The 26,233-nt window shown below is 38.3% G+C and overlaps 1 protein-coding gene across 10 annotated transcripts in view; it reads left to right on the top strand.

The window, feature by feature from the left end:
• NUP98 (nucleoporin 98 and 96 precursor) overlaps positions 1-26,233 on the top strand; it is a 102,031-nt gene that overhangs the window by 64,212 nt on the left and 11,586 nt on the right. For all 10 annotated transcript variants that reach the window (XM_036325150.1, XM_036325149.1, XM_036325148.1 and 7 more), the window contains 11 exons: positions 2,831-2,944; positions 3,850-3,988; positions 7,141-7,318; positions 8,640-8,804; positions 12,569-12,751; positions 13,453-13,609; positions 15,015-15,444; positions 17,725-17,954; positions 19,597-19,863; positions 24,123-24,280; positions 25,735-25,878. In XM_036325150.1, the coding sequence (XP_036181043.1) occupies positions 2,831-2,944; positions 3,850-3,988; positions 7,141-7,318; positions 8,640-8,804; positions 12,569-12,751; positions 13,453-13,609; positions 15,015-15,444; positions 17,725-17,954; positions 19,597-19,863; positions 24,123-24,280; positions 25,735-25,878 (2,165 nt within the window). The remainder of the gene's footprint in view (positions 1-2,830; positions 2,945-3,849; positions 3,989-7,140; positions 7,319-8,639; positions 8,805-12,568; positions 12,752-13,452; positions 13,610-15,014; positions 15,445-17,724; positions 17,955-19,596; positions 19,864-24,122; positions 24,281-25,734; positions 25,879-26,233) is intronic.

Here is a 26,233-nt window from a genome sequence, read left to right as displayed (position 1 = left end):
GTGTGTTGATATTACATCTCAATTTGGGCTTTGATAAATATCATTCCGTTTTTAAAAAAAATAGAGGTATAAATTATAGTGAAGTACAAGGATCTTGTGTTCATTTCAGTGAATTTTGGAACATATATTCATATGTCTAATACCTCAGTCGAGAGTTAGAACATTTCTTTACTCTGGCAAGTTAGTACTTGTGTCACAATCCCCAGAAATCAATCACAGTCTGATTTTTGTCTCATAGATTAGTTTTGCCTGTTCTTGAATGTCATGTAAATGGGATCATATATACATATTCTTTTTGACTCTTAATTTATGAGAATGCATCCATGACTTACGTATCAACACTTTTTGCTCAATAACATTTCAGTATGTAAATATGCCACATTTGGTTAATCCATTTTCTGTTAGTGAAGAGTTGGGTTTTACAGTTATTCTTGAAATGTCTGTAAAATTTTTCTATATATAGTGATCTTACTGCCTTATATAATGTTCAAAGCATTTAAGAGTAAGCCAACTCTGCTCAGCCAGCGTGGCTCAGTGGTTGAGCATCAGCCTATGAATCAGGAGGTCATGGTTCAATTTCCTGTTGGGGCACATGTATGTGCCTGGGTTGCAGGCTTGATCCCCAGTGTGGGGCGTTTAGGAGGCAGTCGATTCATGATTCTCTCATCAGTGATGTTTTTATCACTCTCCTTTCCTCTCTAAAATCAATAATAAATACACACACACACACACACACACACACACACACTAATAAAAGGGTAATATGCTAATTAGACCAGGAGACCGGCCAAGGAGGGCACTTGGGGGCCATGAGGCCAGCAGGGAGGGCAGTTGGGGGCGATCAGGCCAGCAGGCAGAGTGGTTAAGGGCAATCAGGCTGGTAGGCAGGTGAGCGGTTAGGGGCCAGCAGTCCCGGATTGCGAGAGGGATGTCTGACTGCTGGTTTATGGACCTAAACCGGCAGTTGCACATCCCCCAAGGGGTCCCAGATTGGAGAGGGTGCAGGCCGGGCTGAGATACACCCCACCCCCACCCCATGCATGAATTTCGTGCACCGGGCCACTAGTGTGTGTGTGTGTGTGTTTACTTTTTTTTTTAAAGTAAGCCAACTCTTCTTGTCAATTGGTGCCCTAAGGAAACAATTTTATACTTTCACATTAAGAATCCCAAGTATATATACTTGTGTGTATATATCTACATGAATTCATTATGATTCTCCTTTTTTTTTTTTTTTTCCCACATATCCAGCCTAGATTTTTTATTGTTTTTAGTTTTCTCATTGACCTTGTTTGCCACCTCTCTATTTATTTACTTAAGTTTTTGTTTTTTATTGATTTGAGAGAGAGAGAGGAAGGGAGACGGGGAGAGAGAGAGATAGAAACCCACAACCTGGCCATGTGCCCTGACCCAGAATTGAGCTGGTGACCTCTTGGTGCATGGGTTGACGCTCAAACTATTGAGCCACACCAGCTGGGCACCACTTCCCAATTTAAAATTTCATTCCCAGAATTAACTGCCGGGGTCCAACCCCAGCAGGTCCAGGGGTTCCCAAAGGCGTAGACGGAGTCGGCAAAGAAGGAAGGACACGAAGACAGTGTTCAGTTGATCAGCAGCCTAGCCAGGATCTCCAGCCAGGATCTCCAGCCAAGTTCTGGTCTGGATCTCCAGAGAGGTTCTGCCTAGGATCTCCAGCCAGGTTCTGTGTCCATGTTCTCTTGCTAGGTTCCCCAGCCAGGTTCAGTCACCAGGTTCTAGTCAGGTTCTCTTGCCAATTTCTGTAGTCAGGTTCAGTCCAGGATCTTTTGCCATGTTCTCTTGCTAGGTTCTGTCTCTAGGTTCTGAGGCCAGTTTCTGTCCAGGATCTTTTGCCATGTTCTCTCCAGTGAAGTTCTTCTGTCTCTAGAGAACGTTCTGTGTAGGTTCTGTGCCTAGGTTCTGTCTCTCTTGGTTCCGTATTCTAAGTTCTGTCTCTTGCTGTCTTATTGCATCTGTATTTATACCAGTTGATTCAATCCTATCAATCTCTATTACAAAGGTTAGGGCGTTTCTTATCTTCATTCCAGGGAGTAAAGATTATGTAGCTTAAGCATGATTGTTCCTAGTTAAAGTGATTAATTACCCACCTGGCACTAGTTAAGAGGTTTTATTCCCACCTTAACTTCAGGGGAAAATCCCTACCTGGGGAAACAACCTTTCTCAGAGAGGAGACCTTGGTTAAAACACATAGTGCCAAGAAGGTGAGCAAACATATTAAGAACAGTATGCCATATGTGCCAGGTCCCTTGAAACAGCAAGCATGGACCGGCTCCCGGCAATTAACAACCCTTTAAACCTTGCCAGTAGAGACACAAGTTAATGATACAAGTGGGCATTGCTGTGGCTGGAGTTTAATCTGATATTGAACTTAAAATGTTTTCTCTCATAGAGCAGGTTAGCCCGACCTCTACATATAAATGGAACAAGGAGTGATTAGAAAAAGCACATCAGTGCTCTATTTTCTTTGAATTCTTCAGAAATCTACCTAGTTAATACTTAAAAAAAAAAACACCGCTAATTATATAGATCTTTAAGTTTCCATTTGACTTTCGGACTTTCTCACGTAGAAATTTTTCAAAGTACTGGATTTGGAGTTTTAGTTTCATGTATACAACCGAATTACTATGTAAGCAGTTTCATTCCACCCTGGGTTTTGGTATCTTCAGGTTAAAAAAAGCAAACTTTCCCTGGAATGTATTTTATAGAATGCCTTTCATAGTGTAGTGTTTTTAATGGGTGTCGGTGAAAAGGACAGTCACAATTAATACGATATTTTCTGTTTCTTTTATCATAGGCATTGTTCTCACTAAGGTTGGTTACTATACTATTCCATCTATAGATGACCTTGCTAAAATTACCAATGAAAAAGGAGAATGTATTGTCTCTGACTTCACTATTGGTCGTAAAGGTGAGTATGAGTTTAGGAGTTAGTAGTATATAAGCCTAAGATCTGCACCTTATTTTTGTAATTAGATAAAGGAAAGCTCTTGATAGCTGAATCCATTTTCCCCCTACATTTGAACCCACCTTGGCCTGAATAGCAAACAAGTAACAAAACAAGACTAGAGCCTTATAACATTATTTGGTAGCTATTTTGCTCATTGTAGTTTTCTACAATTAAAGAAAATACTGTAAACAGCAAGGAATACTACGTGAAAAAATTGAATAGTTAACAAAAGATGGGTAATATTTAGGTTCAACTTTATATTATTAAATTATTACAAATGTAATTTTCTTTGAGGAAAAACAGGAATCATATTCAAAAAAAAGGCACAGGTATCTTAACTCATACTGCAGCTATGATTCTAAGGCAGCGGTTCTCAACCTGTGGGTCGCGACCCCTTTGGCAGTCGAATAACCCTTTCACAGGGGTCGCCTAAGACCATCCTGCATATCAGATATTTACATTACGATTCATAACAGTAGCAACATTACAGTTATGAAATAGCAACGAAAATAATTTTATGGTTGGGTCACAACATGGGAAACTGTACTTAAAGGGCCAGAAGGTTGAGAACCACTGTTCTAAGGGTTGTTTATATAGCAGCTATATACGTCTTTGGTAAGAGATTTAAGAAGGCTGTTTTGAGGACAACAAATGCTATAGAAATACTGATGTTAAACCACATAACAGTGTATTTGGTGTGACCCATACATATATTTTATGGATGAAATAACCCATTCAGTGATATTGCTGGGTGATTGAAAATATTAATGTTTAAAGCAGCTTGCTCCTTCTGATAATTAGAAGTTTAATATAGGTATTTGCCCTCTATACAGGATGAGTTTTTAACTATTTGCTCTGACTTGTAGGTTATGGTTCAATCTATTTTGAAGGAGAAGTGAATTTGACAAATCTAAATTTGGATGATATTGTACATATCCGAAGGAAAGAAGTTATTGTCTATTTAGATGATAACAAAAAACCTCCTGTGGGTGAAGGACTAAATAGGTATGAACTTATTTTTGTATTTAGAAAAAAATCAGCTAAATCGCAGTTATTTCTGTCAACACAAATGTGTTCATAGTACACATTTTTCTGCAATTTGCTTTTTTGACTTACAGTACAGTGTGGGATTATTGTTTCTCTACTTTCATTTAAAAGTATAAATGATAAATGCTACACTATTACTTCTTGTCTCTTTTCCCCTAATATTATCAGGTCCAACTGTTAGTTTCTAAAAACAATTTAAGTAGTAATTTATTTTTTTTTCACAGTTTTTGTGGTGACTATGCTTAAGCCTTTCTCTATATTTTAGTGTGAGATACTAGCCTCTGATATCTCTTAGACAAGTGAAAGGGCCACAGTTAAAATTGTTTATGTTCACAAACTACCAAGATTGGCTGGACAAGAGCAGATGGTTTCAGTGATGAATTCTACTGAACATTTAAAGAAGAATTAACACTGATTCCTGTCAAATGGCTTACAAAAAATTGAAGAGAAGGGAATGCTTCTGAACTCATTCTATGAAGTAGTCATTACATTGATTCCAAAGCTAGACAAAGACATTGTAACAAAACTACAGACTGATATTATGATGAATATTGATGTCAATATTCTCAACAAAATATTAACAAACAGAATTTAACAATACATTGAAAGGATTATACACCATGACCAAGTGGGATTTATTCCTGGAATGCAAGGATGATTCAACACACGAAAATAGATCAGTGTAAGTACATCCCATTTACAGAATGAAGAAAATCACATGATAATCTCCATTGCTTCAGAATAAGCATTTGATAAAATTCAATATCATTTCAAAATAAAGACACTCTACTACAACCTAGCGCTAGAAGGGAATTACCAGGATGTATCTGAGAAACCCATAGATCTGAACAACCCTATAACTAATCTGGAAATCAGAGCTAGAGTAATTAAGTAAGAAAAAGAAGTAAAAAGCATCCAAATTCAAAAGGAAGAAGTAAAATTATTTCTGTTCAGAAATGATTTGATCTTACATGAAGAAGGTATAAGATTCCACTAAAAAAAAAACACCTGTTATAACTAATAAACAAATTCAGCAGGATACAAAATCAACATGTAAAACTTATTTTCTTTACACTAACAATAATCTAAAAATATTAGGAAACTAATTTCATTTATAACATCAAACAGCATAAAACTCTTAGGAATAAACTTTACCACGAAGGCAAGAGACTTGTACACTGGAAAATATGAAACATTGCTGAAAGACAAATAAATGGAAAGATAGCCCATTTTCATGGACTAGAAGATTTAAGATTAAGATATCCACACTACTCAAAGCAATCTATAGATTTAATACATCCATATTGAAATCCCAATGGGATTTTTTGCAGAAATATTAAAATCCTTCCTAAAATCATGGAATCTCAGTGGATCCTGAATGACCAACCTAATCTTGAAAAGAAACAAAACTGGAGAACTCATACTTTCTGACTTTAAAATTTAACTACAAAGTTACAATAACCAAAACAGTGTGGTTTTGGCATAAAGACAGACAGTATAAACTAATGGAACAGATAGAATAAGAGCACTCCAAAAGTACACCCTCACATATGTGGTTTAATAATTTTCAGCAAGATAGCCAAGACCATACAATGGGAATAGAATAGTCTCTTCAACAAATTATTTGAGGAAAACTGGATATTCACATACAGAAGAATGAAGTTGAACCATTACATTATGCTACATATAAATCAACTTGATGGATCAAAGACCTAAACATAAGACCTAAAACTAAAAGTCTTAGAATAAAGAATTTTATTTTCATGACATTATATTTGACAAGGATTTCCTGGATTCGATACTAAAAGGCACAGGCAACAATAGTAAAAATGAACAAATTGGACTACATAAAAATTTAAAACTTCTGTACATCAAAGAGTACAATCAGCCCTAGCCGGTTTGGCTTAGTGGAGAGCGTCTGCCTGCGGACTGGGAGGTCCCGGGTTTGATTCCAGCTAGGAGCATATGCCCAGGTTGCAGGCTCGATCCCCACTAAGGGACGTGCAGGAGGCAGCTGATCAGTGATTCTCTCTCATCATTCATGTTTTTATTTCTCCCTCTCCCTTTCTCTCTGAAATCAATAAAGAAATATATGTGTTTTTTTTTTAAAGTACAATCAATGGAATGAAAAGGCAGCCTCCAAAATGGGAGAAAATATTTACAGATCATGCATATGATAAAGAGTTATTAACCAGAATATGAAGGAAGAACTACAGCTCAACACAAATATTTAAAAAGGGACTTAAATAAACATTTCTCCAGAGATGGTATACAAATGGTGAACAAGCATATGAAAAGTTGTTCAACATAACTAATAATTAAGGAAATACAAATCAAAACCACAATAAGCTATCACATCCATTAGGATGGTTAGTAGAAAAAAATGTTTTTGCAAGAGTGTGGAAAAATTAGAATCTTTGTATATTGGTGAGAAAGGAAAATGGTACAGCCATTATAGAAAAGTGTATGATGATTCCTGAAAGAATTTAAAAGAATCCAGCAATTCCACTCTAGGAATGTATCCAAAAGAATGAATACATAGGCATTCATTCTATGAATGCAAGACACATAGAATTAATAGGACACAGTCCTTGAATTCAGGTATTGATATTAAAAGGATACATTACCACTGTTATAGTCAGCTTTACGCTTATTATTTAATGGCTAATACTATGATATTCCTAATACTTCATTCTGCAAGCATTTGTTGTTCATCGATGGTAGTTGCTGCTGTTATTACTGTTATTAAGTACAATACACTCTAAGACCTTGACTAAGACTTAGTTCTTAGCACTTGACTATGATCACTGGATTCTATCAAAGATATATAACTTAAAGAGTTATTAAAATTAGATTGGAAATAATTGATATACCATAGTAGTTTGGAATAAATGGAATTCGGCCCTTGAACCAGATCCTGAGCTAGTTGATGTTCGGTAATTCCTTGCTTTTGAGCCTATCACCTGGGAGACAAGACTCAAGTTCATGAAACATCTGCAGAGTAAATCTAAAGTATCATAGGTACCTTTATTTGCTATCTCTGTAGATGTTAGTTGGCTTTCTGGACTTAAATATGAAACACTGACATTTTACTTGGTTGTATGTTACAGGAAGGCTGAAGTTACATTGGATGGAGTTTGGCCTACAGATAAAACATCTCGTTGCTTAATAAAGAGCCCAGATCGACTTGCTGATATCAACTATGAGGGGAGATTAGAAGCAGTTTCAAGGAAACAGGGAGCTCAGTTCAAAGAGTACCGTCCTGAAACGGGTTCTTGGGTGTTTAAGGTATAGTCACTTAACCTTCTTATTAACTGTAGTGAGAGTCAAAAATGTTTGTGCTGGAAGTGATCTGCTCTTAAATTCTCTTTATGTTCAAATAAGGGAATAGATGAGAGATACATCATGATTCGCTCCAAATTACACATCTAGTTAAACCCCAGAACAATAGGAATTATTATAAACTTTATTAGAGGCTCGGTGCACAAAAATCGTGCATGGGTGGGATCCCTAGGCCTGGCCAGCGATCAGGGCTGATCAGGTTCCCTGCCTCCCCGCCTCCTCCTCCCCTCGTTTCCTCAGCGCCCCACCGCTGCCGCTGGTCACCTGCCATGTTGTGCGCCGCCCCCTGGTGGTCAGCACACGTCATAGTGAGTGACTGAACTCCCAGTCTCCTGTTTGAACTCCCAAGGGGACATTTTGCATATTAGCCTTTTATATAGAGAGACTTAGAGGCCCGGTGCATGAAAATTCGTGCACTGGGGTGGGGGGTCCCTCAGCTTGGCCTGTCCCTTCTCACAGTTCGGGAGCCCTCAGGGGATGACTTACTGACTGCTTAGGCCTGCTCCCTAAGCTGCAGTCTTACCTCCCTCTGCAGGAGGCAACCCGGCCAATCAGGGGAAGGCACTGCCCCCATCACCCTGCTACTGCTGCCACTGCCGGCCCTCCTTGGCCCTCGCAGCCACTGAGGCTTTCTCTGGAAGGACATCTAGAAGACGTTTGGTCTATCCAGTCTAATTAGCATATTGCCCTTTTATTAGTATAGATTATATATATATAGAGATGGGCTTACAATTCAAATCCTCTTCTCCATCCTCTGAGCATTTAGATACACTTCTAAGGTGTGATTTTTCTAATATGTGGCATTATTTAGGGACATAGGCAGAATTTTTCTCTCTTTAACAGATCAACTCTTCCTAAATAATTGTCAATCTTTTAAAGATATCTGGGATGAGGAGGTTGACTTCCTCCCTTCCTTGATAGTTTAACTAATTAGTTTCTTTTTCGCCATTTGGATTATTTCACTTATTCAAGGTTCTTGTGTGGTAGAGAACAACTATCCAGTATATTGATGTGAAAAGAGTAATGGCTCTTGTGGATTCAGTTTCTCTATTAATATGTTTAGTAATTATGTGAACAATTAGTATATGCATCAAACATCATCTAAATCTTAGAAAAACAGTAAAGTGACATTTCATTGTTTTCTAAATAAAATTTTTATACTTTTTTTTTTTTTAGCTAATTTGCAGGATAGCAAGTACAAATATTGTGGAAGCTCTTCTGAATAATAGTGTTAAAGTTGATTTTGTTCGATTCTTCTCTTCCTTAGGTGTCCCATTTTTCTAAGTATGGCCTTCAAGATTCTGATGAAGAGGAAGAGGAACGGCCATCTAAAACTAGTACAAAGAAGTTGAAGACGGCCGCTTTGCCTCCTGCAGGCCAGGACACACCATTCCAGATGGCTCTTAATGGCAAACCAGCACCTCCACCCCAGGTAGAGAAAGGACAGTGAATTTGAATGGAATCCATGATACAGAAGTTAAAAGCAAGTCATTCAGCTAGTACAAAGCTGTCTTATGACCCCCTGGACCTTTGAAGAATACAAATATATTTCCAATAACATTGAGACAAGTCCAAGGGAGGCGGGCATGAGGTGGTGCTGGCATCTGTGTTTTTTTTTTTACTTGAGAGACTTAAGGAATTCTTGCTTTTTGGATCATTCCTTCTACAGATTGTCTTTCTTAACTCCCTCTCATTTGGACTTGCTGAATTCTCTGCTCAGCGATCAACTTAAGATAGTCTTTGCTTGTGTGGGTTGATGCAACGTAAATCCTACTTTTATTGATTACTGATGTGCAAGTTTAATCTTGTTCTTTATTTCATGATTTTTTTAAAAAGCTCAGTTAGTCTTTCTGCAAGTGTTTTTAACTACATTTTTCTCGAGCTGTTCAGCTCAGTTAGTCTTTCTGCAAGTGTTTTTAACTTCATTTTTCTCAAGCTGTTCACTTCAGGTAACAGCTTGGTATTTGTATTATAATAATACATAATCTTTATGAAAATAAAGTTTTAAGAATACAAATAATTTGGCTTGGGGAAAGTAGGTGCTGCATTGTTTATTGCAATTATTTGTATCATACTCTTTTTCAGTATTGTTAAACCAGCATAAACCTTTGTCCTTGTAAGGAAAGGTTTGTAATTTAAATATCAGGTAGTTTTTCCACCTATAAAAGATTTACTTTCATTTGAATGTTGTTTATATTCAATCAAGTTACAAAATATTCTTTTTCTTTTGCTGCCATACTCCCTCAAAGAAGAGAACTTGGTATAGAATTACTTTGTAAAGAATCCTCTACCTCTCAGCTGCTAAAAGCAGAATCTTTGGAATTTTCCATGCTATAATTCTTAACAGCTGCTGATTTGTGCAATTTTTATGGTTTATTAAATGATTAGGAGGCATTTTCTGGAGATTTTGTGTATGTATGTTCATGTTTGCACATACAGAGTGAGGGGGAGGGAGTGATGAAAGTGGGAGATGGAAACTATATTGACTTTTATGTTTATAATCTTTATAGCATTTAAAATACCTATAAGATATCTCTTCTGAACTAAAGAAATGCTACAAATGGATTTGGTTTTCTAGTTTTGCATGTTCATTTTATCTGAATCATATAGTTTTATAATCTCTTTCCAAAGTGTTTTTTGATCTTAACATATGTATTTCTTAGGATAAGAGTTAGATAGCCTTATTTTCTACCAATAAAAGTAATATGGAGAACCCTAAAAATATAGCTGTGGAGCAAAGTTTCATCTGTGGACAGATGAAGATTGACAATTAGTGATTTTAGGCTTTTTAAATTCCAGAACACAAATAGTAACAGATAATTAATTATAAATCCCGTGTTGACACTTGAGTAGGTGAGAGCTCTTTGATAAACGGAGCACCAAAAATATTTCAGAACAAGGTTTAGGAAAAATAGGTGATAAGGATCAAAATGGGCAAGGAGAGTATAGTGAATATGGGGTCTTTTTCAGATATTTTATTTGATGGAGGAAGTGGGTGGCCTTTGATCTTTTGGATAGGGGAAGCAGAAATGGATAGAGTTGTTTAGATGCACAGGCTACGGTATTAAAACAGTGAGGTGGGATTCTAGAGAACTGTTAATATTTCCCAGTGGTTTCACAGTTTTTAGTACCAAAAACCTACATTTTATTTGGCATGAGAATACTTAAGCCTTCTGCATGAACTAGGGATAGCCAAGTCTCATTCCAGAATCAAGAGGGCTATTTTCATAGCATCACCTGGCCTTCTTAAGATGTTGATTTCCATGATACAGTGTTCTTTCAGGCTGTTGTTTTCTTCTTCCTGTGTACAATTGCAGGTTCTGGAAAGACTTAATTTTATGTAATCTCTTTTATGCCTTTTAAGTTAGTGAAAAATTCTAGCAGAAAAACCTTTACATAGATGAATTAGGGCAGTTGCAGAAATGTTGTTTGGTAGTTAGAACATTATTTCCAAAATGCTGATCTGAGATCTAGTTTTTAGCTCACTGCATCAATACCTTCAAGTAAGTTTAAGGTATTCTGAAGAAAAAAGGTGGTTAGGATTTTTTTTCTAAATATGTTTTTATTGATTTCAGAGAGGAAGGAAGAGAGAGAGGAGATGGAAACATCCACTAAGAGAGAGAATCATGAATTGGCTGCCTCCTGCAAGTCCCCCACTGGGGATCGAGCCCACAACCCGGGCATGTGCCCTTGACCAGAATTGAACCTGGGACCTTTGAGTTCACAGGCTGATGCTCTGTCCACTGAGCCAAACCGGCTAGGGCTAGTGGTTAGGATTTAGAAGAAAATTCCATTTCACCTATATACTTCTTTGAAAAATAAAATGGCAGCTATCTAAATTTATCCAATACATTTTAATATATATTTTAATATATATTTTATGTTTTTATGTAATTTATATATTATGCATATATAAAATCTATGACCACAAGCCTGTTTGCTTCAAATATTAATGTTATTTTTATTGATTTTCTTTAGGAAGGGGAAAGGAGAGAGAGAGAGAGAAACATTGATGAGAGAACATTGATTGGCTGCCTCCTGCAAGCCCCTACCGGGGATTGAGCCTATAACCCAAGCATGCGCCCTGACCTGGAATCAAACTGTGTCCTGATTCATAGGTCAAAGCTCAACCACTGAGCCACACTGGCCGGACTTTCTCCAGAATCTTAAAGCATAGAAATAATCAGATCTGCCTATAGCCTCCTCCCCCATAGGTAAAATATAGTATCATCTTTGCCTTTTGACCATTATCTAGCTTCCAGTTTTGTTAAAGCAGTCCTTGGGGATTGGTCACATCTTAACTAGTAATTTACCATGTATCCAGACATCAGTTTTTCTACAATTATAAATGGGAGCAGTCATTCTTTTGGTAACTCTTGACACTTGTTTGTTAATCCTCACCGTAGGATACATTTCCCTTTGACTTCTAGAAGGAATGGAAGGCGAAAGGGAGGAGACAGAGAGAAACATCAATGTGAGAGAGAGACATCCTCTCTCAGGTATTCTGAAGGAAAAAGGTGGTTAGGATTGGTTGCCTCCCACACTCGCCCTGACTAGGGCTGGAGCCTGTAGCTGAGCTATGTTCCCTTGACTGGATTTGAACCTGGGACCCTTCAGTTCATGGGCTGATGCTCTAATTACTGAGCCAACTTTTGACACTTTTAAACATAAAGGAATTATTCCCAAATTAAAATTGTTCCTGATAATATTACTTTGTTTTCTCTTTTGGGAAGTTACAGTAGACAGTCCTTGTACTGCACAGGTAGAGTCCAGCTGACATTAGGTTTCAATCACCCAAAAGATAAATTCAGGCCCCATATTGTATTAACTAGAAATTTATTTTTAAATATTTTCTTTAAAAAGAATGCAGTTACTGGAGACTTTGATATTTGTGCCTTTTATTCTCTTTCCCAATGGTTTCTGACTATAAGGCAGTGAAGGCAGGGTGACCCTGTGTACACTGGAAAATGATATTACAAAAAGGTGATTCTATGAACCGTCATTTGGATCCCAAGTACTTTTAGGGGGGATTTTTGGATAATTGTTAAATCTTTTGCAAAAATGCTACCTCTTGTGTAGAATGGTCAGGATTTAATATTGTGATACCATATTCTGAATAAACTACATATGTCTTGAAGCTCTATGTCTATTTGGTATAATTTAATGCTACTTCCCTGATCTTTCTGCTGTCTACAGAGCCAGAGCCCAGAGGTGGAGCAGTTAGGGAGGGTTGTGGAACTGGACAGTGACATGGTAGATATCACCCAGGAGCCAGTTTTGGATTCCATGTTAGAAGAGAGCGTGCCTGAGGATCAGGAGCCTGTGTCCGCCTCAACACACATTGCATCTTCACTGGGAATTAATCCACATGTCTTACAGGTGAACTCCTAACCCACCCCTACTACAACAGGAAGCCAAACTAATATTTATTTCCTTTGCATAGCATCAGATGTCTTCATTTAAGAGCATTGAGTGCTCACTGGAATAAGAAAAAACATGGCCCATGTTTGAGCCTTATTTTCCCATTCAGGTAGGAAAGGCTGGGTTGAGATCAAAAGGCCTGGACTCTAATCCCAGTTTTAGAAATATTAGTATATGACTAGGCAAGTCACTTAATAACTATGAGCACTGGTTTTTCTATATAAAATATTACTTTGCTTACTTCAAAGTAGTTTTGAGGCTCTTGAAAGTGCTCCACAAAAGCTAAAAGTTCAAAACAAAACAAAACTAGTAGATGCAGATTTCTTTAAGCTCTGTCTCAATTCCCCTCGCCTATGTCTTTTGGCCTGTTATGAGGTTAGCCTTTGGTTTAAGTTTAACTTTGACATCATTCATTTAGCAAACGAGCCAGTGATTGCTATACGCCAGGCCCTGGTAAGACTGTAAATACAAAGGAAGAGGAGTATTAATAATTTCTACCCTTCAGGTACATACAAGTGTAATTGAGTCAGTTATACAAATGTTATTTCTGCTCTGGCACACCTTGAGGCAGAGCAATTTATTGGTTGTTAACTGCATTTTTCTTTTATGGCCTTTGGATTTGGGGGAGCACATTCATTCTATAGATATTGCCTTTTTAGATCATGAAAGCATCACTGCTTGCTGATGAAGAAGATGCAGATATGGTCCTGGATCAACGCTTCAGCCGCCTTCCTTCTAAAGCAGATACCTCTCAAGAAATCTGTTCTCCCAGACTCCCCATTTCAGCATCCCACTCATCAAAATCCCGTTCATTAGGTACTGTAAAAGATGCTATTTTATAAGAACACCATAAAGTCTTGTTTTTCATGTATCTAATCAAGTCAACTTCTCTAGCAAAGACCTCCTAATGGCTATGACCAGGATGCCAAGAGGAAATGTACTCATACATATCTGTTAGGTGGGGCCAGTTTTCAAAAACCATGATTTGCTTTATTGGTGCCAACAGAAAAGTTATATGGAGAAAAAAGCATTTTTGTTTTGTTTAGATTTATGTTTTCATTTGCTTATGAGTATGAATCAGATAATCTTAAATTTTCTAATTTCTATCAGGCCTTTGAGGAAATAGCAAGTTGTCCTGCACTATACTTATTTGGCAGTTCTGACACTATATCCTTATTGCCTTTTAGGGGCAAATGTTGCTTCTCATAATGCACAAAACTTGTCAGATTCTTACTTTTCTCTAAACCCTGCCAGACTCTCAGGGAAGTCATTACATATTTTATTTTTAAAACTTTCCCTGTTCTAGTGGGCTTGTATCTATGTGTGTGAGATTAGAGATCGAGTACTGTTGTCAACAAAGGACATAGCAAATGTAATGTCAAAATATTGAAAAGCAGAGGAACTACCAGAAAGAGATTTATGTTGTCTTAAAAATTAAACGTTTATTTTTTAATTCTTTTGAGTGCCTTAATACATTAAATTTCCTTCTTTAATACTTTAACTAGTAAAGCATCAGTTAAACATTTATAAATCTTCTTCATGATGGCATTACATAAAAATCTCATATTTCAATAACTGACTCCTTGCTTTAGACAGGAACCATATAAAAATCCAAAAGCAGGCAATAGTAACAAGAACTGTATTCTGAAAGGCACATGTACAATCACAATTATAAGATGCCTCAGTGGGTCTGTGTTTCCTTAAGTCTAGCATTGAGCATTACAGTGGTAGGACTTTGAATTTTGATCTTACTAACTAAGCTTTTCATATTGACTAAGAAACCATTATATTTGGCATTCTGATAAAGGGCATGAGCATTGGTGTCATCTTTCAGTCCTGCCAGGTTAGTAGCTTTGTGGATTTGGATTTGGGCCCAGTTTTTTTACTTGTAAAATGAAGATAATAATATTCCTCATTCAATGAAGTTATTGAAAGATGAAATGAAACAATATACAAATGCTTATGCAGAGACAGATAAGTGCTAGATAATCTTTTTAAATAGTAGTTGTTGTATTTATTATTAATGTTGCTATTGTTGATAACATGAGAATTTCTACCTTGATTTTCTGGTTGGAAGAGTAAGTTCTACAGTATCTGGTTTAACCTGCTTCTGGTTTTCTATATCTGATTTAGTTTGGTAAAACTATAATTTCAAACTCACTGATTATTGTTGTTCAAGAAGTATTTTCTAATAGCCTTTACCCCCCTCCCCTTATTTTAGTTGGTGGGTTACTACAATCAAAATTTACAAGTGGAGTTCTTTTTTCACCAAGTGCCTCTGTGCAAGAATGTCGCACTCCCAGAACATCATCGTTGATGAATATCCCATCCACATCTGCTTGGTCTGTCCCTCCACCCCTGACCTCTGTGTTTACAGTACCCAGCCCTGTCCCTGAGGTCCAGTTGAAAACAGTAGGAACTCGCAGACAACCAGGCCTGGTCGCTCTTGAAAAGTCTGTTACCTATGGCAGGGGGAAACTTTTGATGGACATGGCCTTATTTATGGGACGCTCATTTCGGGTTGGTTGGGGACCCAACTGGACTCTTGCTAATACTGGAGAACAGCTGAGTGGCTCTCATGAACTGGAAAATCATCAGACTGCTGATTCTGTGGAATATGGATTCCTGCCTAACCCAGTAGCTGTTAAATCGTGAGTCACATTTCCTTATTCTCTTTGAGAAAGGCAGCATGGTAGGTGAGAAAAAACTTTTTATCATAAGGAAATCTTTCTAGATAGATTCTTGGCACAATTTTAGATAGCAGAAGATATTTATCTACACTAATAAAAGAGGAACATGCAAAATAACCATCATTCCGCTACACCCATCAGCCAATCAGGAGCGAGCATTCAAATTAACCCAACTAATATGGCAATGGCCATGGAGCTGGAGCAGCAGGAGGCTTGGGGTGCCCCCGGCGATGGAGGAAGCCAAGTTTCCCGCCTGCCCTGGCCAGCCCTGAGCTCCACTCGAGGCTACAAAGTTTCAATTATAGAAGATAAATAAATCCCAGATACCTGCTTCCAGCCCTCCCTGGCCTCCGCTCAAGGACGTGCTGAAAAAAAAAAGAAAAAAAGAGGCTGGGAGCTTGAGTCGCCGCGGGGGCATGGCCAGCCTGAAAATTGGCCCTCAGCCCCTCACCCAGGCTGGCCAGGCACCCCAGCGGGACCCGCACCCTGATCCAGGACACCCTTCAGGGCAAACCAGCCGGCCCCCACCTGTGCACCAGGCCTCTACTATACTAATAAAAGGGTAATGTGCTAATTAGACTGGGAGACCTTCCAGGAGACCTTCCAGACGTTCTTCTGGACAAAGCCATGGTGGCAGGGCCGAGATAGAAGTGGTTAGAGGCCAAGAGGGGTGTGGGTGATCGGGCCAGGATGGGACAGCAGTTGTGGGTGATCAGGCTGATGGAGGGCGGGGCCATTGGCGGTAAGCAGACCAGCAGTGGAGCCAGTTGGGGCAAGCAGGTCATCAGTGGGTGTCGGAGGTAATCAGGACAGCAGCGGGGGTTGGGGCGGGGAGGCAATTTGGAGTGAGCAGGCCAGCAGGAGCAGTTGGGGGTGATCAGGCTGATGGGGGGTGGGGCCGTTGACGGTAAGCAGACCATCGGGGGGGCTGTTGGGGGCGAGCACACTGGCACAGGGGGCAGTTGGGGGTGATCAGGCTGGCGGGGGGCATTTGGGGGCAAGCAGGCCGGCGGTCGGGGGCAGTTAGAGGCGAGCAGGCCGGCAGGTAGACTGGTTAAGGGCAATCAGGCAGGCAGGCGAGTGGTTAGGAGCCAACAGTCCTGGATTGTGAGAGGGATGTCCGACTGCCGGTTTAGGCCCAATCCCTGTAAACTGGCAGTAGGACATCCTTCGAGGGGGTCCCAGATTGGAGAGGGTGCAGGCCAGGATGAGGGACAAACCCCCCCCCCCCCCCCGTGCACGAATTTCGTGCACCGGGCCAATAGTATAATTAAAAACTGAAATGATTAGTAAGATAACTCCATTTGTACCATCAAGGTACAGGTAATATCTAGTGGTTAAACTTTTGTTAGAAAAGTAACAGACCCAAAGCTAATGCTGCAGCATTCCTTGGGCTTCATCCTTTTTATTACATTAGTCATTTTATTTATTTTCTCACTTAAGATATTTACCATTTCTTCATATATAAGGTATATTCTCAGCTAAACACATCCTGTATCTTAGACCTGATAAAAAGAACATATGAATTGTGGGTAATCCACACATAAGTATTTGGAAATAAGGTGACAGTTGATAACTATATATGTTATATATTTCTACACAATCCCCACTATTAATTTTTTACATATTTGTGCTTATAGTTGTATATATTTTATATTATGCCATACAGATTATAAGTATAGTTTCCTGGTAGTTATTAGACAGTATGTATACAGGTGTCTTGTGTAAAATATATAATAGTTTCCTATTTACTTTTTATAATTATAACAATTTGCTATATCTTTATTTATCTTAATTTGGAGTCTTTTGATACCTTACGAAGTATAATCTGAGAAATGGGTATCACACAATTTTTGGCCCTTGGATTTTATAGTGTCTAGATCAGGGGTGGGCAAACTTTTTGACTCGAGGGCCACAGTGGGTTCTTAAACTGGACCGGAGGGCGGGAACAAAAGCATGGATGAAGTGTTTGTGTGAATTAATATAAATTCAAAGTAAACATCATTACATAAAAGGGTACGGTCTTTTTTTTTTTTTAGTTTTATTCATTTCAAGCGGGCCATAGTTTGCCCACGGCTGGTCTAGATATATGCTGAATTGGGTTCAAAGTCTAACTGATTCCTATGAAATCATATTCTGCATTCTATTTGTAATCATAAAAAGAAGCCATTTTGGTTGTAGGAAAATTCTAGCATCTGTCTTATCTTTATTTTCTATCTTGTTTATCATTTGCCCTTGTAGCCTAAATGAGTCCCCATTCAAAGTTCATTTGGAAAAACTCAGTTTCAGAAAAAAGAAGCTGGATGAAGACCTGCAGTTATACCAGATACCTCTGGAGCTCAAATTAAAACATAGCACTGTCCATGTGGATGAGCTGTGTCCTCTCATTGTTCCCAATCCAGGAGTTGCTGTCATTCATGACTATGCAGATTGGGTTAAGGAAGCATCGGGAGATTTATTGGAAGCACAAAGTAAGTATGGACTAGGCTTCTGTTTGATATCCCAGGAACAGTGGTGGAATATGTGTACATAGGAGGATAAATTTCAATGTGCCAATGTAATAAGTAGGTGGATGCCTGAGCACTTGGACAGTTGAATTGGATGAGCAAAATCCCAAGCAAGGAAAAATTATACCATTGTTTACAATTATTCTTATGTCCATTAATATACAAGTTTTTGTTCAAAGGAACTGTAGCCAGTCAAATCTGGATTTATGAAATTGCATTCCTTTCCCCATGCAGAGAACATAGGGAGAGAGAGATTTGTTCCCTCTTACCTTTCTAAATTTTACCCATTCTTCCATGTCCGGCTCAAGTCCTGCTTGGTCTTCCCAACAATTTTTGTGTTTTTAGCTCCCTTCCTGACCTCTCTCTATAACTATTATGACCATGTTTTTCCGAACCAATACTTTGATAAAGATCTTTTTTCAGTTTGGGAACTTACTATTTCAAATAACAGAAACATCATAATTACATGTTTCACAGTATTTCATAACATCACCTTTATTGAAAAATGGAGGTTATTTTAGAATGTTCCATACCACACATTTAGGAATTCTATTCAGTTCTTTGTGTTTGGGTCGGTAGTCTTCTTTTCAAACATGTGAGTCATCTTCCCAACACATACTTGTAAACTGTTTCCTTTTTGTTTTCCTTCTTGAGGGGCAGTATACATAGTGGTTAAGAGTAGAGAGTTAGACGCATTACTTGGGTTTGAATCCTGGCTCTGTTACATCCTGCCCGTAACATTGAGCAAGTCACTTAGCACTCTAGCTCACTTCCTAATCTGTAAAATGAAGATAATAACTACTACCAATATATAGTCCAGGGGTGGGCAAACTTTTTGACTCGAGGGCCACAATGGGTTCTTAAACTGGACCGGAGGGCCGGAACAAAAGCATGGATGGAGTGTTTGTGTGAACTAATATAAATTCCAAGTAAACATCATTACATAAAAGGGTACGGTCTTTTTTTTTTTTTAGTTTTATTCATTTCAAACGGGCCGAATCCGGCCCGCGGGCCGTAGTTTGCCCACGGCTGATATAGTCACATTGTATACTGAGTGGGGGGAAAGTAGGTTTACAGTTCATAGGTAAAATAATACAATAAATAATAATGCAAGAATAAACTGTTTGGCGTACTCACAACTGTACACCTGTATATTAGACCTGGCTTACTCTTAAGTGCTTTGAATACCATCATTTAAACTCACTAAATGTTAAACTGTGCCTATAGCAGGAGAGAATAAGCCCTCATAAGTTTTTAGAGCACTTCATAGTTTTTAAAGCATTTTGATCAAATCAAATTACTTTTTTCCCCCTTACCATTTGAGATTATTTTAGCCATAGTTAGGCTGGAGAAAACTGTTTAAAGGAGCATCAAGTTACATTTGTTGTGTAAGTACCACAGGAACATAGAGTGAGCAAGTAGTTACACCACACACCTCTCGACCTTATAAGACACAGCTGAGTGAGGTAGAGACAGATTCAGGGAAATCAGCTTTAGTGGTTGGGGTAGTTATCTATGCATTTTTATACCATAATTAGAGTGATGCCCCCTCTGTAGTTACTGTAAGGCTTTGCGTCATAGCATTGATTTCCTGTCTCTTCCTTAGTTGTGAAGCAGTGGAGCCTAACATGGACATTATGTGAAGCTCTATGGGGCCACCTGAAGGAGCTTGACAGCCAGCTGGATGAACCCAGTGAATACATTCAGATTCTGGAGCGAAGAAGAGCTTTCTCTCGCTGGCTATCCCAGACTGCTGCACCTCAAATTGAGGAGGAGGTCTCCTTAACCCGGAAAGACAATCCTGTAGAGGCTGTTTTTAGCTACCTCACGGGCAAGAGGATCAGTGAGGCTTGCTCTCTGGCCCAGCAATCAGGTGAGCATATGGTCCTCTGTACCTCTGCCTACTTCCCACTCACTGTCCCTACCCCTTAATTATGGTTTTGCTTTTGTCTTCTATCCTGAGTATTAAGTATAGACTTCCCAGGAAGATTGCTAGTTCCTCCAGAATAGGGACTGTGTCTTCTAAACATTAAATCTACTTAAAGTATTTGAATTTTATATGTTATGTATGCACTTGTAATAAAACTAGAAAATGCAGATAAGCAAGAATTTCTATAAATCTATAAAGATTATGAATCATTAAAGAGATAAAGTTATGCTCACCAGCACACTTAGTGTAATGGAAGAGGATCTTAAAGAGTGTCAGAAGTCAGATCCTTTGATTTATTCACAAACTATTTTTTCCCCTTATCCTAGGATTAAATTTTTGCTTTACTACCTCTGCTTTCAGTCAGTGATAGAACAACTAAACAGAAAATCAGGTGTATAGAGTACTTAAACACTGTCAACCAGTGTTACCTGTTAAATTACCCAACAAGAATCAATAACTTAAGCTTTTACCTTAAGAAACGAGCAAAAGTTAAACCTAAAGGTAGAAGAAGGGAGGAAATAATAAAGATCAGAACAGAAATTAGTGAAAATGAAAACATAAAAAGAGTAGAGAAATCAATAAAACTAAAAGTTCATTTTGTTTAAATGATCAAGAAAACTATAATTTTTCAAATGTTTCTATTGATTTTAGAAAGAGAAACATTGATCAGCTGCCTCCTGCACACCCCTTACTGGGGACTGAGCCTGAAACTTCAGGCATGTGCCCTGGCCATGAATGGAACCAAAGACCTCTGGTGCGTGGCATGACGCTTACACCAGCCAGGGCAAAAGTTACTCTTGTTTTATTTATTTATTTATTTATTTATTTTTATTGCTTTCAGAGAGAGGGAGAGAGAGAGATAGAAACATCAGTGATGGGAGAGAATCATTGATTGGCTGCCTCCTGCAGCCCCACATTGGGGATTGAGCCCACAACCCAGGCATGTGCCCTGACCAGGAATCGAACCATGACCTCTTGGTTCCTAGGTCAACGCTCAACCACTGAGCTACACCAGTGGGCAAAAGTTAAAAATTTTTACACTGACGACAAGAAAAGGAAAGACACAAATTGCCAAAGACAGAAGTGAAAGAATGAATATTATGAGAAAAGGGAATATTATGAGAAAATCTATGTCAACAAATTCAACTACTTAGATAAAAATGACAAATTTATAGCAAAGTATAAATTAATCAAAACTGCCTCAACCAAAAGTTGAAAATCTAAATAGATCCATAACAAGAAATTGGGTTTGTAGTTTAAAATCTTCACTCAGAAAAGCCCACACCCAGCTGTCTTCACAAGTGAACTTTTATATTTATAAAGATGAATTAATACCAGTCTTCTGCAACTCTTCTAGCAAATACAGGAGGGAGCATTTTTTCAACTCATCCTATGATGACATTGTTAAAGCGAATTGACGAAAAACTTACAGCGTGGCATTATATTTAATGTTTGAAAGACTGAGTGATTTTACCCTGATTGGGAACACCATTTCTGCACAGTAATCGTTGTTGTAGCCAGTGTATTCAAACAAGAAAAAGAAGCAAAAGTTAATACAAATTAAAAAGGAAGCGGTAGAACCCTGGCCGGCTTTGCTCAGTGGTTGGAGTATCGACCCACTCACCAAAGGGTCTTGGTCTTGATTTGCGATCAAGGGTAGTACCTGGGTTGCAGGATCAATGCCTAGGTACTAGTTGGGGAGTGTGCAGTGGAAGGCAACCACTCTCTTCCTCTGCCTCTTCCCTTCCCCTGTCCCTTCCACTCTCTCTAAAAATCAGTGTAGAAAATTTCCTTGGTGAGGATTAACAACAACAAATAATAAAGTAAGAGGTAGCAATGCCTTTATTCACAGCCAGCATGTTTCTGTATATAAACACAGAAAAGGTAGTGGGACTAACCAACTAGTTCAACAAGGTCTCAGGATTCAAGGTCAATATATAAAATTCAGTTGTATTTCTATATTTCAGAAACAAAAATCTAAAAGTGAAATTTTGAAAAATCCATACATAATAGCATCTGAAAGACTAAATTACTTAAGGATTAAATGTAACAAAAGTGTAAGACTTATACACTGAGAGCTATATAACATTGTTGGAGAAATAAAAGATCTAAATAAATAAATAGACAGTCCATGTTCATGGAATACATCTCAACCTCAGCACTGTTGGCATTTTTAGCGGGCAATTCTTTGTTGTGGAGGCTTCCCTGGCATTGTAGGATATTTAGCAGCATCCCTGCCCATCTACTCAAGAGTTCTCTCCCTTCTAGTTGTGACAACCAAAAATATTTTCAGATACTGCCAAATGTTCTCTGGGGGGTAAAACTGCCCAGGTTGAGAACCGCTGATGGATTAGAAACCTCAGAATTGTTAAGATGTCTGTTCTCCCCAAAATAATCTCTGTTAGGTAGGGCAAAAGTAGGTTTATAGTTGTTCATATGCAAAATAAATAATAATTAATAATAATTCAAGCATAAACTCTGTTTTTCATACTCACAGCTATAAACATACTTTTGCCCCATCCTGTATGTTCAACACAGTATCAAAATCTCCAGCAGGTCCTCATCCTTACTTGGAATTGTAAAAAATACCTCAAAAGTATCAACACTTTCTGAAAAAATTCTATAAAAGACAATGTGCTGGCATAAGGATGAACGTACAGGTCAAGGAACAGAAATGAGAATCCAAGTATAAAATTCTTTCACTTATGGTTAGTAAATTTTGATAAAAGTGCCAACACAATTTAAATGTTAAAGGATAGTCTTTTCAACAAATAATGCTTGGTGGTTGGATATTCACATGTAAAAACGATCCTTTCTTCACACCATACACTAAGTCAACTTAAGGAAGTAATGTAGAATCCTGCCATTTGCTCAAGTATATCTTCTCATCAATGGGAAAGTCTGTGTGAAAAGTCTCAAGAATTGTCAGAAGCTGATTGGTTGATTGTATGATCAGAACAAAGTGAAATGATGTAAATTATTGTATCAAGACATGCCAGTTTCTCCTCTGAATTTGACCATCTTTAGTGTGTCCCGAGATATTTACATTTGTTGGCTATTGAATCCTCTCTTTGGGGTTCTGTAGATACACAGAAATAGTCTTACTTTTTCCCCTTATTATTGTTCTAGAATACTAGCAATGCATGGTCAGGTGGGCTCAGCACTTACTGCATGAGTCATAGTCCAGTCATTCTTTTTTTTTTTTTTTTTTTTTTTTTAAATATATTTTATTGATTTTTTACAGAGAGGAAGGGAGAGAGATAGAGAGTTAGAAACATCGATGAGAGAGAAACACCGATCAGCTGCCTCCTGCACATCTCCCACTGGGGATATGCCCGCAACCCAGGCACATGCCCCTGACCGGAATCAAACCTGGGACCCTTCAGTCCGCAGGCCGACGCTCTATCCACTGAGCCAAACCGGTTTCGGCCCAGTCATTCTTTTGTTACCTACATACATCAGAGAAACAGCTTGACCTAGCAGCACATTTCCAGATGTGTCCTGATGCATGATTTCTTTCCTCCAGGCCTCTTTAGTTTATGAAGGAAACTGTTTGATATGAGAGCCTTAATTTCTGTGAGAGCAGTACTTAATAGTCATTTAAGTACTGACCCATATACGTAAACAAAAGGACTTGACTTTTAGGAGGTTTGTACTTATTTTTCTCAACTCATCATAAACCAGAATTCTACCCCTCATATTATGGCTAATTAGACTCACTGTTGTCCCAGCCCTTTGTACTTAAAAATTTTTATTAAAAGAGATTATTAGACCTGTGAGATTAAAGGACTCAACCATTCATTCTCTTTATATCATACACACACGTTTTTCCTTTAGGTTTGAGTTTGCTATTTCTCACTGTCATTATATAGCACATTCTAATTGGGCTTGTTATCAATTTTGCCATCTCAGTTTTTAGATGAAGTGCCTTATCTAGGGTCACAGAATTAATGTGATAGTAGATCTTTCAGTGAACTCTGTATACTGTACAATCCATGTGTAATTTAGGCTGACCTACTTGGAAGATTTTCTACCCAAGCAGAAAGTGGTGAGTTCTTGATAAATATTTCGCCACTACAGGGAACGCAGTCACATGTGTTCAATTCTCTGTCCTGAGGGCAGAAAGAGATAAGGTAATGCCCCCAAGTAATATCTCAAGTCTAAATCCTCAGTATCACTGAGCACTTTTGTTTTTCTTACAGGAGATCATCGTCTTGCCCTTCTTTTATCCCAGTTGGTGGGTAGCCAGTCTGTCCGGGAGTTGCTTACCATGCAGCTGGTAGACTGGCATCAGCTGCAGGCTGACTGTTTCATCCAGGATGAGAGATTGCGCATCTTTGCCCTGTTGGCTGGAAAACCGGTATTTTTCCTCTTTTCTCATAAACACACATACATTTTTTCAAATTCAAGATTGCTTAAGTTAAAGAGCCATCTTTGTAAATTATACATTATATGTAACCTAAGCAACTTATTTTTAGTGGAAATTTTTAATGGAAAATTATAAAAGTACAACATGTACCTAGACAACTAGTTATATAGAAATAAAAAATGTTAAAATTCACCATATCTCATATCATAGTGATAAACAACATAACTAATTTGTTGTCTGTCTTTCTAGACATATTTAAGTTTATATTAAAATACATGTGTGCATACTAACATGAGTGTATATTCATATAATGTCAATTATACATAACAGTTATGCAAATTTTTTTTACTTTTTGTGTATGAATACTTTTCATGTTGGGCAGCCTCATTTTTTTTTTAATATGTTTTTATTGATTTCAGAGAGAGGAAGGAAGAGGGTTAGAAACATCAATAATGAGAATCATTGATCAGCTGCCTCCTGCACGTCCCCTGCTGGGGATGGAGCCTGCAATCCAAGCAGGTGCCCTGACCAGGAATTGAACTATGATCTCCTGGTTCATGAGTTGATGCTCAACCACTGAGTCTTACTGGCCCAGTAGTCTGATTTCTTTTAATGGCCACTTCTATTCCATTTTATGGGTGATATACCATAATTATTTTTAGACAAGTCTCTGTTGCTGTCTACCTGTATGATTGCCATCTTTTTTTTAAATATATTTTTATTGATTTCAGAGAGGAAGGGAAGGGGAGAGATAGAAACATCAATGATGAGAGAGAATCATTGATCGAATGCCTCCTGCATGTCCCACACTGGGGATCAAGCCTGAAACCCGGGCATGTGCCCTGACTAGGAATTGAACCGTAACCTCCTGGTTCATAGGGTGATGCTCAACTACTGAGCCACGTGGGCTGGGCTGATTGCCTTCTTTTTTAAAAATTTTTAATTGATTTTACAGAGAGGAAGGGAGAGGGATAGAGAGAGTTAGAAATATCAATGAGAGAGAAAGATCAATCAGCTGCCTCCTGCATGCCCCTTACTGGGGGATCGAGCCCGCAACCAAGGTACATGCCCTTGATCGGAGTCAAACCTTTCAGTCTGCAGGCCAATGTTCTGTCCACTGAGCCATACCGGTTAGGGCCTGATTGCCATCTTAAAGTTAATTTCCAAAAATAAAAAATTTGGTCAGAATTTATTCACATCTTTAAGTTTTAGAAGTTGGCAACTGTGCGCAATACAAAGACCTCAGTGGTTCTTATCCCTTCTCAGACCAGTAATTATCTAAATTCACCCCATCACCTGCCACCTAGGAACTGTATTTTATTTCTGGATTAACACTGTTATCTAGATTATTTAAAAAGTATTTGAATAAGTGAATAACTTGCAGACCTGGGCAGTAATAAGGTAAATATAATTTGTAGCTGTGAATGTGATTTTGTTACCTGCAGGTGTGGCAACTCTCAGAGCAGAAGCAAATTAATGTGTGTTCCCAGTTGGATTGGAAACGCTCCCTGGCCGTCCATCTTTGGTATTTGCTTCCACCAACAGCCTCCATTTCCAGGGCACTCAGCATGTATGAAGAAGCATTTCAGGTATGTGTGTCTAGTAGAGCCAAGGAACAATCCTGGTAGTGCTGTTTTTGCCAGAGAAAAAACCTTCAAGTCACATTTCATAATACTTTTCCTCTGCTTTTTTTGGAAATACCATAAGGTTGGCAAGAACCTCAGAAATCTGATGAGAAACTTTTTCCTTTTCTTCTGCCTCTGGACAGTATCTGCTTCTGTTTCATTTAATAAGATGTGTTTCCACAACTGACTTTTCCCCCCCATCAAATGAGAGGGTTTTTCTTCATTCTTAATGCTGTCTTTGGGAATTCCCTGAGATATACTGCCTGACTGCAAACTTGCTATAGCCCCAAATTAGGTCTAAGATTTTCTTCTAAATGTC

This window comes from Myotis myotis, unplaced genomic scaffold (assembly GCF_014108235.1).
Source record: "Myotis myotis isolate mMyoMyo1 unplaced genomic scaffold, mMyoMyo1.p scaffold_m19_p_10, whole genome shotgun sequence".
In the NCBI taxonomy this organism is placed as follows: domain Eukaryota; kingdom Metazoa; phylum Chordata; class Mammalia; order Chiroptera; family Vespertilionidae; genus Myotis; species Myotis myotis.
Note: the sequence above shows the minus strand (reverse complement) of the source record. Positions and strands in the feature narration are given on the sequence as shown.